We start from the raw sequence: 13,533 nt of genomic DNA, 5'->3' as shown, positions 1-13,533 counted from the left end.
TCAAAACTGGAATGTTTATGCATCTTTGATGGAAAACTGTAAGTCATAGTTATAGATAATCCAACAGTATAGTGGAAGAGGCATTTACATCATATATTTATGTCACTCAAATTATACTGATCCTTGACTCTTTTTAGTTGAAAGTAAAAATGAACAAGCTCATGATCAAATCTAACCACAGATAGAACTCTGCCAAAAAAGTGTCTTTTGAAAAAAATGCAATTTAGTGGTCAGCTTCAAACTGAAAACAGTAAATGTACCAAGTGCTGCCTTGAGTACTATTTTCTTTTTTCGAGTGTTTTTTGTCTGCTGTATCCTTGAATGAGTTTATTTAATTCTCCCTACCCATGCATCCTTCAACTGGATATCCAAAATGGGCCATCATAATGTGAGGGAAAAATCCGGAGTTCTTGCCTAACTGGATAATGCCACATTTAAAATATGTAAAGCTTCTTTCTTGAAGTAAGATATTTCCAGTAGCTTGAATGTTTTAGAAGTTACTTCAGTTTCACAAAATTAATTAAAAGGGTATTTGTAAAGTATGAAATTGAGGTTTTATTGTTTGGTTTTGCAGATGGTATTCATGCCTCTTCCTTCAGAGTTACCAGCTGTCATCAATCCTGTTTCTTTACCCTTTCATTTGTTGCCTATTTATTCAATTAAATAAATGCCTTTAGTGTAACGTCAACTTCATGGGAACATTTTCTCAGCTTTACAATAAAGGAACCCCTCCTTCAAAAAAAAGTTTCGCCCATAGAATCATACAGCACAGAAACCAGTTCTTCAGCCCACCATGTCCCTCTTGACCGTCAAGTACCTATCTTTATGAATCCCATCTACCAGAAGCTGGTCCGTAACCTACTATGCCTTGGTTATTCCAGTGCTTCTTCAATATGAGAGTACCTGCTTCCAACACCTTCACAGGCAGAGTGTTCCAGATTGTAAACTCTCTGGGTAAAAAAAATTATTCATCAAATCCCCTCTAAATGTATTATTCCTCACCTTAAGCCTATATTTTCTGTTCTTAGACATCGCTGCCAAGGGGAAAATTATCTCAAAATCCAGCATATCTATGCCTCTCATAATTTTGTACACCTCTATCAGATTCCTCCTCAACCTCCTCTGCTCCAAGGTAAACAAGCCTAGCCTATCCTAGCATAGGAAAGGTTTAGAGGGATATGGGACTAGCTCAGGAAGGTTCCTTGGTCAAAAGTGAAATTTTGAGCTTAAAATTATCTTCGAAGATGTCTCATAAATTAGTATTGTAACCTTAATTTTAAAACTGGCTAATGAAGCATTAAATGTTTAGAAACTGCTACTTGAGAACATTTCACAATGTTCTGTTGTATGAGCAAATGCTAAAGTACTTACATTAATTGTACACTCTTACTATCTGGGTTTCTGTCTATAACTAGAAGGAAAGCCAGATTGGGCAATGCCGCTTGGAAATGCCATAGAATAAGAAAATGTGACATAAAATAGTTTTACGACAGGTTTGTGATGTACAATTTTTTTTTCCCCTCATTTTCTACCAGCTGCTGTAAGTTCATTTAAAGAAGCTAGAGAAAAAGACAAAGACCAGAAGTTGCTGCAGGAGCCCCAGCTGAAAACAGAGTCATTACAGGTCTCAAGTCCAGAAGAAATGTCACATAGCAAAACAAATAAGATAAAAGCAGATAATACCATGGGTGAGAGAAGCAAGTCAACACACATCAAACAAGCCAGTGCAGCTCTGGATAAATCTGAACCTGAAGCTTTGATTGATAAGTGTTTCAATAATGAAGATACCTCCAAAGTCCAAGCTGCAGAATCAGCATTGGTTTCTCATGTTACCAAACAGATCAGATCTAAAGCAACACACATTGAAGAAACCAGTGCAGCTCTGGACAAACCTGAACCTGAAGCTTTGAATGAAAAATGTTTCAGTGATGAAGATACCTCCAAAGCCCAAGCTGCAGAATTAGCATTGGTTTCTCAAGTTACTGAAAAGACCAGACCCGCCCAGTTAAATACACAGAAAAAATTACAAGTTTCAATGAATTCAGAGAACACAAAACCTATTGATGAAGATGAGAGTGTTGAAGAAAAGGAATATTTTGATGATAGTACAGAGGAGAGGTTTTATAATCAGACATCTAGTGATGAGAGTGGGGATGATGATTTCTTTATTGGAAAGGTGAAAAGAACAAATAAAAAGAAGCAAGAATCTGATCCAACATCTGATGTCAACACTGTGAATGATGATGAAAAAAATGTGCCAACTAGCATGAAAGAAGGAAAGAGCGATCCCATTGGAAAAAAGAACAGGGAACAAACGAAGTTTGGATCTTTATTTTGTAATAATTTGTCAAGCTCAAAGCCATCAATGCAGAAGAGGTAAGAACCAGATATATTTTCAGTTTATATTTACTTTGACTTAAATTCCTATAAAAATTTCTGCTGCCCACTGCAAAATTGATGTTAAACTATTGCTTATTTTCTTCACAGCAATCTTCGGGGAGTTATCAAGAACAAGAAATCTGGTCAGTGTAGATGCTGTTTCTTACTGGGTTTTCCTTGATTATTCAAATGCTGTGCATTCTCTTTTAAATGTATTTGCAGTTATTTTGAAGTTGGTTTCCATAAGTGGCCCCATTGTGGACTCTAGTAGATCGTGCACCCCCTCATACCTGTCCTACCATTCAGTAAGATCAGAGCTGAACTTATTTATCACTTTCCCACTTTAACCCTTCATTCCTCGTGTCTTGATTCCTTGTTACCCAAATATCTGTCAATAAGTAGTCTTGAAAATACTCCTTGGTTGAGTATTAAGGAAAAGGAATATGTAAGTTTGAATATTTTTGTCATCATTTGGACCAAGTGACTTGGTTCAGAGCAATTTATTCCAGGAAAACTTCTAATGTATCATGAGAAGGACTTGCATTTAATTCTTTTTCCTCATAGAGGTGAAAAATCACAAATTTCCAGTGAAAAATTTCCTTATCCTTGAGGTTAATGAGCAAAAGTCCGTATGCTATCAAACTATAATGGGATCCTTAAACAATACACGCAAAATGCTGTAGGAACTTAGCAGATCAGACAGCATCTATGGAGAGAAATAAACAGTCAACGTTTTGGGTCGAGATCCTTCATCAGGACTGGAAAGGAAGAGGGCAGAAGTTCAAATAAGAAGGTCGGGGAGAGGGAAGGAGTACATGTAGGCAGGTGATAGGTGAGCCCAGGTGAGGGGGGATGGTAGGAGGGTGGGGGAGGGGGGAGATGTAAGAAGCTGAGAGGTGATAGGTAGAAGACGCAAAGGGCTGAAGAAGGAGGAATCTGGTCGGAGAGGGCAGTGGCCCATGGAATAAAGAGAAGGAGGTGGGGAATAGATGGGTGGGTTATAAGGGTGGGGGAAGGAGAATGAGAAGGGGGGAGAGGCCACAGGAATGAGGGAAGACAAAAGAAAAAAAGGGGCTGAAGAAGAGGGGAGGGGTAACCGGAAGTTAGAGAAATCGATGTTGAGGCCGTCAGGTTGCAGACTACCAAGGCGAAATATGAGCTGTTGTTCCTCCAACCTACGTCTGGTCTCTGGTCTCAACGTGGCAGTAGAGGAAGCCATGGATAGACATGTCGGTAGGGGAGTGGGAACATGAGGCAGCGCTTCACCTGTGAATCCGAGGCTGTCATTTGTTGCATCTGGTGCAGCCTCCTCCACATTGGTGAGACCCGACGCAGACTGGGTGACCACTTCGTCGAGCACCTTCTCTCCGTCCGTCACAAAAGCACATAACATCCACTTCTATTCTGCATCCCACTCCCATACCGACATGTGTATCCATGGCCTCCTCTACTGGCATGCCTTAGGGTTAGGGTTACCCCTGACATCTCCTCTATATCTACTCCCCAGCACCTTAAACCTTTATAACACAAGTGCTCCAGGATATTGGTGGACTACGTGAACAAAACGCACAGCTTGGGTGATGGAGAGAGTTAGAAAATGTTAGAGGGCTGGGAAGCATTGGTCCACCTGCTCCTCCCTGCCATCACTAACTTTCATGCCTCCCTCATCAACATATTTAAATGTATGTGGTACTTTTAGCATAATAAGATATTTCATAAGTAAGGAGTTATTAGGGTAGGTGACCAAAATTCAGTCAAAGACATTGGATTAAAGGTGTTTCTTAAAGCAGAAGAGAGAGGCGGAGAGGTTTGAGTGGGAGATTTCATAGCTTAGGATCCAGGCACCTGAAGAAAGGGCTGCTGCTGATGAAGCAATAGACATTGGAAATGACCAAGAGCCTGTAGCTGAAGGGGGCAGGGCTGGAGCATGTTACAGAGAGATGGATGGATTTTAAAGTAAGCTAGGTAGGTTAAGTAAGGGGCAATGATCAGGCAAATGAAATATAATGTGGAAAAAGGTAAAATAGTTCACTTTGACAGGAAAAATAAGAAAGGAGTGTATTATCTAAGTGATGTGAGATGCAGAAGGATCTGAATGTCTCGGTGCGTAACTTGCAAAAGGCAAGAATGCAGCTATAGCGAGTGGTTAGCAAAGCTAACAAAGTTATTGGTTATTGCTGGGGGAATTGAATACACAAGAAGGAACGTTATGTTTCAGTTATATAGAGCATTAGTGAAACCAGTGTTGGCCTCATATTTAAGGAAGGATATTAATGTATTGGAAGCAGTTCAGAGAGCTGGAATGGGCAGGTTATCTCACTAGGAAAGATTGGACAGGCTGGGCTTGTGTCCACTGGAGTTTAAAAAAAGTAGAAGGAAACTTGATGGAACTACATTCAAACATACAAGATCTTGAGGGATTTGGACAGGTATTTCCTGTCAGTGGAGAATGTGGAACTAGAGTCATGGTTTTAAAATAAGAGGTTATTTTTTTTTCCTTTCAGGGATTGCAAGTCTTTGAAACTCTTCCCCAAGGGCAATGGAAATAAGAGTCTTAGAATATTTCTTTAAGTCAGAGACAGATTCTTGAGGGGTGAAAGGGTGCAGGTAGATGGGAATGCAAGTTGTGGTTACAATCAGATCAGCCATGATCTTATTAATTGAGGGTCCAAGCAATCTTTTCCTGCCCCTAATCTGTATATTTCAGGTCATGCTAGAAAATGAATGCATTTTAAGATAGTTTTAATTAACACATTTAAAAAAAAATTCTTCCCACTCATGCCAGGAATTTAAAGGCTTTCTCACTTTAGTCATGTAGTATTCCCACAAGATGCTCCATGTCATGGGTGCTGCAGGTCAGTTTGTAAAGTAAGGATTCTTCTACTGTGCTTCAAAAACATTTTAATAAGGAAAACATTCCTATTGCATGTGTAATATTTTCACATCTCAACCTTTGTGAACCTATTCATGAACTACAGAGTAATGTTTATTAGGCTCTGGGGTAAAACTATGTATGGCAGACAAAATAATTTTTCACTTCATTGAATTCCATTACAAATTATGAGGGGGAATATATTAACTCACTGCTCTCCTGCAGGTGGAAGATATTTCTGTGCAGAATATATTGGGCTGTGGCGGTGAAGGTCATCAGAACCATATATTCCTCTTAATTTGTTAGCTCTAGAATTTCCCCATTACTTATTAACAATTAAATTTCCTGCATTCAATAAATGTCATAAAATTACTTCATTCTATTGCTTATAGCTCTGCAGGTAATTTTATTTTTAATTCAGATGATATATAGAAGAATGTCTTTTTCCTAAGAGTAAGATGAATTGCTTACTTATGTAACACTGTTGAAAAGTGAAAGAATATATATTTTCTAATAAATGTGGAAGAATAGTATGATGATTATACAATTTGAGGATTAGTTTACACTGATATGTTTTACTACATCTATATAACTTCTATTGATCTAAAATCTCTTGTGTATTGTGATAGCTTTATACGATAAAAGAGGTCTGCTTGTTGATCATAACTCCTCTGGAATTTTGTTTTGCATTCACAGCTGTTCTACAAAAAAGTCCTAACACCAAAAAATTGTCCCTTCGTGAGAGATCCCAAGGGGGACCTGGAAAAGTAATTCCAAAGCCACAACAATCACTTCATCCTTCTTGGGAAGCAAGTAGAAGACGGAAAGAGCAGATCCAAATAGTTGCATTCCAGGGGAAAAAGATCAGATTTGATGATTAGTTTCCTTAAAAAGAAACAGGAAAATTGCATAGTATTGCACTGTTTTGTATTAAAGATGATTCTAAAACCATATTAAAATATCTGAAGAAATTATCATACAAATATAAAACATCTGTCATGTGTTTCATACTGAAATTGCAGTTTATATTTGCATTTTGTTGCAAAATGATCTTCAGAATTGTCTTAAGTACACTTTGAGGAAGATTAAACATTTAAAAATTGATATTTAAATACAAGAATTGTTAAATTTTAGGTAAATAATTTAGGAAATGCTTTTTGATAATTTTATAAGTTTCAGTCCTGAGGTAGTCGCCATGTGCAAAGATAAATTCTGGCTACAGAAATATTTCAGAATTTCTACAATTACGTATGATGATTTCAAAAATTCCCTCATTCAGTGTTTGTTAACTATTCAAGCATGTTATATTGAGAGAGTTTTGTCTCAATTGCAAAAGTTGGCCAATGTTAACATTTCCCCTATGATAAGATAATGGTGTAATTTGGATTCTCAGAACTATTTAGTTATTAAAATGCTGTATAATCATTAGCACCATAGCAATAGAATCATATAGCACTGCTGTATATAGATTTTGTTGTTTTGATTCAAAATTCCATCTTAGCTATTGTGTTTCAAGAAGAATGGAATTTTCAATAAAAAGACTGACACACATGGCTGGCAACCTAAAATGCATCAGTCTGCAAATGGACTGAACACACAGGCTGCCCACACGGACAGCAATGTGCTTCTCAAACTGCTGCCTCCACTGACCATTTCCCAGCACGGATTAGCTCAACCTACATCACAGATTTTCTACAGTTGTGTTAGTTTCACAGTTGCAACTTGTCAACCTAAGCAAGACTAAGGTAGCACCACTTGAATTTTGCAGAACTCCATCAACTGGAAATAGTTCTCCAAAGTAAACATGATAATCTTTACAGTAACAACAATTGTGTCACAGTACCACAAGGAAACTGGGCCAGATTGTGCTTACCTGTTGCTGGCGATTGAGTACAGAACCACAAGCTGCATCCTGTTCAGAGGTCAGCTTGTCCCTGACTTCCATGCCCGCACGTTGTAATGCATAATTCAGAGACAAGTTGCAGTCGAGACGATTGACTATTCAATCTCCCATTCCACCTCTGGGCTCACACTGAACCTAGCGACGGAAAAAGAATGTACTGAGCTGTGGGGCCAGATGCATTTTGTATCCAGCACCCCAGCTTTGCCTCAGGGATGTTTGGGGTTTGTTGCATAACCCCATTCGCTTAAACAATATTGCCGATCCTGAGTTAAAGGTAGGTGATCTGTTTATGTCTTTTATTATGCTTTATCTTAAGTTTTTTTAATTGATTTCTAGGGCTTGAGGATATTTCTAATCAACATGTTTTTATTTTTTAACTAAATTTTATTCACTTCATTTAAATCTACTTGGACTGTTTTCGGGTTTCTCTGATCAACAAAACATCAAAAGGCAGTTAACAATATCTTTGACAGTGTGAAGCTGTCTGACCACAGAAGAGTTCTAGGGATAGAGTATCCTTAGCTTAAGGCATTGTCATACCTTGCAGGCCACACCAGCCTTGGGGAAGACCATGCCTGGAGAGCAATGGATGCAACAGAGCTGCAAATGTTAGGTGTGGTTGCAGGAAAAGCAAAAGGGGCAAACACTGGCAATGGACCAGATCTGGCCTGTTATATTTTACAATTCTAATTATTGAGTGAATCTGATAAGTGTATGGTCCAACCAGTCGCCGGCTTTCTTCATAATATGTGTAATCTTAATCCCTTTGGCAATGTACTGGTCCTCCAGAGCAATGCCAGTCAGGTGCTTATATTTCTAATGTTTTAAATTTGCTTAGAATCCTGAAAATCATGATGTTTTACTGGAAAGATCATTAGGAGCATTTTCCATTGTTGTTGCACTTCTCCATGCTACTTCTACCAGGATAGTGATCAACCTCTTAACATATTGAAGCCTCTCATGATGATGACCTTGTTTTTTTCAGAGGACCTCTGAGATGGCATGTTCTATTTCTTCATAAATTTTTGGTCTCATTAGAGTTTGGTATGGTTAGTACAAAGGGACTAATAACAGTGACATCCATCTCATGAGACAATAAGGCTGTCGTCATTGAGCTCCTGATTCCTTTAGGAAGGCTTTTACCACATGAGCTCATGCTATATTTCAAATTAAAGTCAACCCTGCATTTCTCTGAAGCCTTATCTTTGCCAATTCCCCCACGCACCAGAGACCTAATATCATATTCATTACAAAACAGAACGAGACCAGCAAAGGAAGAATTAATTGAGATTCTTGTTAATAAACCAGATACTAGAAAAGCTAACTGCATTTACACTGTGTAAAATTGGAGGGAAGAGAGGAAACTGCAGAAGACCTATCATAACCTTCAATACATCCACAGATTCATAGGTAGTGCATGAGGACAAGAAAAGTACCAACATTACAACCATGTTCAAAAGAAGAGTGTTATAGATAACACTAAACTACAGCCTGGACTGTTTAACCTTGCTGGTGATGAATGTTCTGGAAGTTGAAATCAGGGGTGCAATTAATAGCCAATTAGACAAGTATGGATTGATTGGAGATTTTTAAGTCGTGCCTAACTTTTTTGATGAAGTAACAGATAGCTTTGAAGAGGAAAATGTCATTTTCCTTGTATGTATGCATTCCAAAGGGCATTTGAGAAGGGGCTACCTAATAGGCTAGTCATCAATAATGAATGTCATTGGAATGAAAGGGGACGGAGCAGCATAGATAGGTTGCAGGAAAAAGATAGGAGTTGTGAAAGATACTTTGGAGGAAAATGTACAGTGGAGTTTCACAGAGGTCAATTACATGACCGCTATATTTCTTAACTGATGTTTACAATTTGTGGTTAGCTGCACAGAACACAATTTCCAAATTTGATGACATTAAACTTGGAAGTGCAATGAATTGTGAGATGGATAGTAACGAACCAGGACAGACCCTCCTGAGGTGGTGGAACTGTGGTATAAAGGCGGGAAGAAGTAGCTCTGGGAGTCCTCAATATCAACTCCAGAATCCTTGAAGACTCGTGGCATCAGATCAGATATGCCAAGAAAATTTCCTTCTGGTCACCACCTATTGCTGTCCCTCAGCTGTTGAATTGTCGTTCTTCTATATTGAACAGCACTTTGGAAGGAGCACTAAAAATATGTAGGGCAAGACTATGCTGGGTTTGGGACTTCAGTGCTCATCACAAAGTGTGGCTTGGTAGAACCACTACAAATTGAGCAGTCTGCATGGCAACGGACACAGCTACCAGACCAGGTGTGCAGCAAGCCATGTATAAACAAACATGGAGAAACCATCATCTTCAGCAATCCAATTGTGGCAGGTGCATCTGTCCATCATACCATAGATAGAAATGACTGCCACTACAGTCCTTGTGGAGGCAAGGTTCTGTCCTCACACTGAGGACACATGCCATCGTGTTGTGTGGCACTACAAGTGTGCTAAATGAGATAGACTTGGACCAGATCTGGCAAGCAGAATTTACTAGGTGTTGTGGCCTGTCAGCAGCACCAGCAATGTAACCATCTCAATCTGTAACCTCAGGACCTACCATACCCTTAAATCTGTCATTGCTATCAAATCAATTGTTCAATAAGAAGAGCTGGGAGTAGCAGCTGTTCAATTGGTTGTAATTTATTATTGTAGGATGCACTGAGATACAGTGAAAAGCTTTTGTTTTTCATGCCATCCAGACAGATCATTGTCATAGATCATGCTATACATAATTTCATCAAGGTAGTAAAAAGAAAACAGAATTCAGAATATTGTGTTGCATTTACAGAGGAAGTGCAGTGCAGGTAGATGAATAAAGTGCAAAGGCCATGATGAGGTAGACTGGGAGATCCAAGAGTTATTCTACCTGCAAATGATGAGGTGCTAATCTTTTGAAGCTGTAGTACAGGACTGATAGTGTGCTAAACAACAAAAGCAGGATGCAATATTCAGAACTAAGGGATTTTACAACAAACAGATCAAACTGGTGTTCTACAGTCCTACTGCATTTTCTTTCATGAATGGTGATGGACAGCTAATGGAAAGGGAACATGCCAAGAGCATCCTCATCTTCAATGATAGTGGGGCCCAGCATGTGAGTACAAAAGAAAAGGCAGCTGAAACACTCACAGCCAATTTCAGCCAAAAATGTTAAATAGATGATACATCTTGGTTTCCCCTGATATCCCCGCTATCACAGAACCAAGTCTTCAGCCAAATCAGTTCATTCCACATAATATCAAGAAAAGACTGAGAGCACTGGATACAGCAAAGGCCACTGGACCAGATAACATCCCTGTTGTACCACTGAAGACTATCCAGAACTAGCCAAACTGCTCCAGCACAATTATGACACTGGGATCTACCTGACAATTGGAAAATCAGCTATAGAATGGCCTGAGCACAAAAAGCAGGACAAATCCAATCCAGCTACTTACCTCCTAATCAGTCTACTCTCAATCATTCACAAAATAATGAAATTTGCTATCAGTGCTACCAAGTGGTATTTGGTTACCAAGAACTAACTTGCTGATGCCCAGTTTAAATTTCACCAGGTGCACTCCACTCCAGACCTCATCATAACCTTGGTCCATACATGGACCAAAGAGCTGAATTCTAGAAGTGAAGTGAGAGTGACTTGACATTAAGGCAACATTTTGACAGAGTATGGCATCAAGGTGCCCTGGTAAAACTGGTCAGTGGGCATCAAGGGGAAAATCATACCTTGCACAAGGGAAGATGGTCATGGTGGTTGGAGGCCAATCATCACAGCCACAGGATATCACTGCAGGAGTTTGACAGGGCAGTGTCCTAGGCCCAGCTGCATTCAACTGTGTCATCAATAATCTTCCTTCCATCATAAGGTCAGAGTGGGGATATTTGCTGATGATTGCACAATGTCCAATTCACAACCTCTCAGCAAATGAAGCAGTCCACGTCTTCATGCAACAAGACCTAGACAAGGCGAAGTGGCAATAGTATTTATGCCACAGAAGTGTCAGATACGTAATGACCATCTCCAACAAAAGAGGGTCTAACCACTTACCCTTGACATTCAATGATGTTACCATCACTGAGTCCTCCACCATCAATATCTGGTGGGGTTGGGGTGGGGGGAGTGCTCTCCAATAACCTGAAACTCAATGAGGCTAGTCAGATACATACCGTGGCAATGTGAGCTGATCAGTAGCTGGGTGTCCTGTGATGAGTGACTTCTGAAACCCCATCACAAGAGGCTGCAGAGGGTTGTAGACTCAGCCAGCTCCATTGCAGGCACAGCTCTCCCCACCATCAAGGACATCTTCAAGAGGCGGTGCCTCAAGAAGGCAGCGTCCATCAGTAAGGACCCTCACCATCTGGGACATGCCCTCTTCTCGTTACTACTATCGGGAAGGAGGTACAGGAACCTGAAGATCCACATTCAGTGATTTAGCAACAGCTTCTTCCCCACTCCCCCCCCCCCAACCATTAGATTTCTGAATGCTTCATACTACCTTGTTATTCCTCTTTTTTTTTGCGCAATTTATTTATTTTGTAATTTATAGTAATTTTATGTCTTTGCCCTATACTGCTGCCACAAAGCAACAAATTTCACGACATATAAGTCAGTGATAATAATTCTGATTCTGTTTCTGAGACCTTTCCACCATCTACAAGACACAAGTCAACAGTGGTAGTTTCCATTTGCATAGATGAGTGCTGTGCTAACAACTCTCAAGAAGCTTGGCATGATCCAGGACAAAGCAGCCGACTGGACTGGTACCCCATCAACGACAATCAACATTCCCTCCACTACAGGCAGACAGTGGCTTCAGTGTGCACTATCTACAAAGTGCACTGCAGTTATTAACCCACGTTACTGTGACCGCACCTTCCAAATGCATGACCTTTACCATCAAGAAGGACAAAGGCAGCAAGTGCATGGGAACACCAGGAAAAGTGGAGGGTCTAATAGGGACCAAATAGGCAGCCTGTGTGTGAGCCAGAGGACATAGGTGAGGTCATAAGTGAATACTCTTTGTATTCATTGTAGAAAAGTACATTGCAGACCATGAATTCGGGGAGGAGGATAGTGAATTTCTAGAACATTTTATTAGTGAAAAGGAGGAGGTAATCCTTAAGGGTGGGCCAATCATCAGGGCCTGTTGAAGTGTATCCCAGCCCCACAGCTTCTGTCAAATCCAAACAGCTGGTCTCCCAAACGCTCAATCATATGTACAGGCTGCTCATAAGTTGGGCATTCGTAAGTTGGGGAGGACCAGTATCCATAACCAGACTTTAGTTATGTGAATAGACTAGAAAGAGAGACTTCAGTTACAAGGATAGACTAGAGAAGTGGGGGTTGTTCTCCTTAAAGAGGAGGTTACAAGGAGATTTGGTAGAAGTATTTAAAATCATGACGGATATAGATAGAGAAAGGTAGGTTCAATTCTAGTATTCAAAAAAGGGCTGGATCTTTATCTGAAAAGAGAGAATTTTCAGGGCTAAGGGGAGAGGGTAGGGAAATGGGACCAGCTGGACTGCTCTTGCATTGAACTGGTAGGGATTCCTTCTGTAACCATTCCATGATTTAAATTATGCAATACTATTTCTTTCCTAGGAGTTCTTTGTGCCCAGAATAGGTTGCTTAGCCAAATCCCAACCCCTCTCTCCTGGGGACTTTCGCTGCCTGACGAAGCAGATAGAGCCTTCATTCCTGCCCCCATGCTTTCTATTCCACCTCCACCCGCAAATACACACACACACACACACACTTTCTCTCACTCTCCCTCCAGAGGCTTTTATAATCCAGCAGACTGCAAGGTAGCAAGAACTGAAAGTGTTCCAATACCTGCAGTTGGTGGGTATCAGCAAAGCAGGTAAGTAGAACTTCACTCCCATGCAGGCTTTCAAGGTGGAAAGCATTCTTCAAGTATTTTATGGTGAACAGAAGCTTAATATAGTTCAAATGATATAAGGATTCCTCAAAGATCATTCTCAAAAGAATGTACCATCACAAATGGAAATGTGATGCAACAAAATAGAGCCCAAGTGATCACACACACTCTTTCCCCCCACCCCCCACCCCCCCAATCAGGAATGCTTTCAGACATTTTTTTCCTGTTGCAAAAAATCCATTGAGAAAAACGGGTCTTCCAGCAATGAGAGCACTTTTAAATTGGATATAAATTATAGACTAACATTGTCGATACTGATGGACAAACAATCACCATCACAATGTAATTTGTTGCTTTCACTGCTGAACCTGACTGGATGTGAAGCAAAGACATTTGCAAAGATTTTATTTCAATTAAGTATCTAATTTTATGCAATGAATCTGAAAATAAATCAGATACATCCAGGAGAAATC

At 39.9% G+C, this 13,533-nt stretch overlaps 1 protein-coding gene across 2 annotated transcripts in view; it reads left to right on the top strand.

Annotated features, from left to right (window-relative positions):
* srfbp1 (serum response factor binding protein 1) overlaps positions 1-7,183 on the top strand; it is a 146,338-nt gene extending 139,155 nt beyond the window's left edge. For both annotated transcript variants that reach the window (XM_052019875.1, XM_052019876.1), the window contains 3 exons: positions 1,536-2,376; positions 2,488-2,522; positions 5,948-7,183. In XM_052019875.1, coding sequence (XP_051875835.1) covers positions 1,536-2,376; positions 2,488-2,522; positions 5,948-6,132 — 1,061 coding nt within the window. In that variant the 3' untranslated portion in view covers positions 6,133-7,183. The remainder of the gene's footprint in view (positions 1-1,535; positions 2,377-2,487; positions 2,523-5,947) is intronic.
* The last annotated feature ends 6,350 nt before the right edge of the window (positions 7,184-13,533 follow it).

Source organism: Pristis pectinata, chromosome 7 (genome assembly GCF_009764475.1).
Source record: "Pristis pectinata isolate sPriPec2 chromosome 7, sPriPec2.1.pri, whole genome shotgun sequence".
NCBI lineage: Eukaryota > Metazoa > Chordata > Chondrichthyes > Rhinopristiformes > Pristidae > Pristis > Pristis pectinata.
Note: the sequence above shows the minus strand (reverse complement) of the source record. Positions and strands in the feature narration are given on the sequence as shown.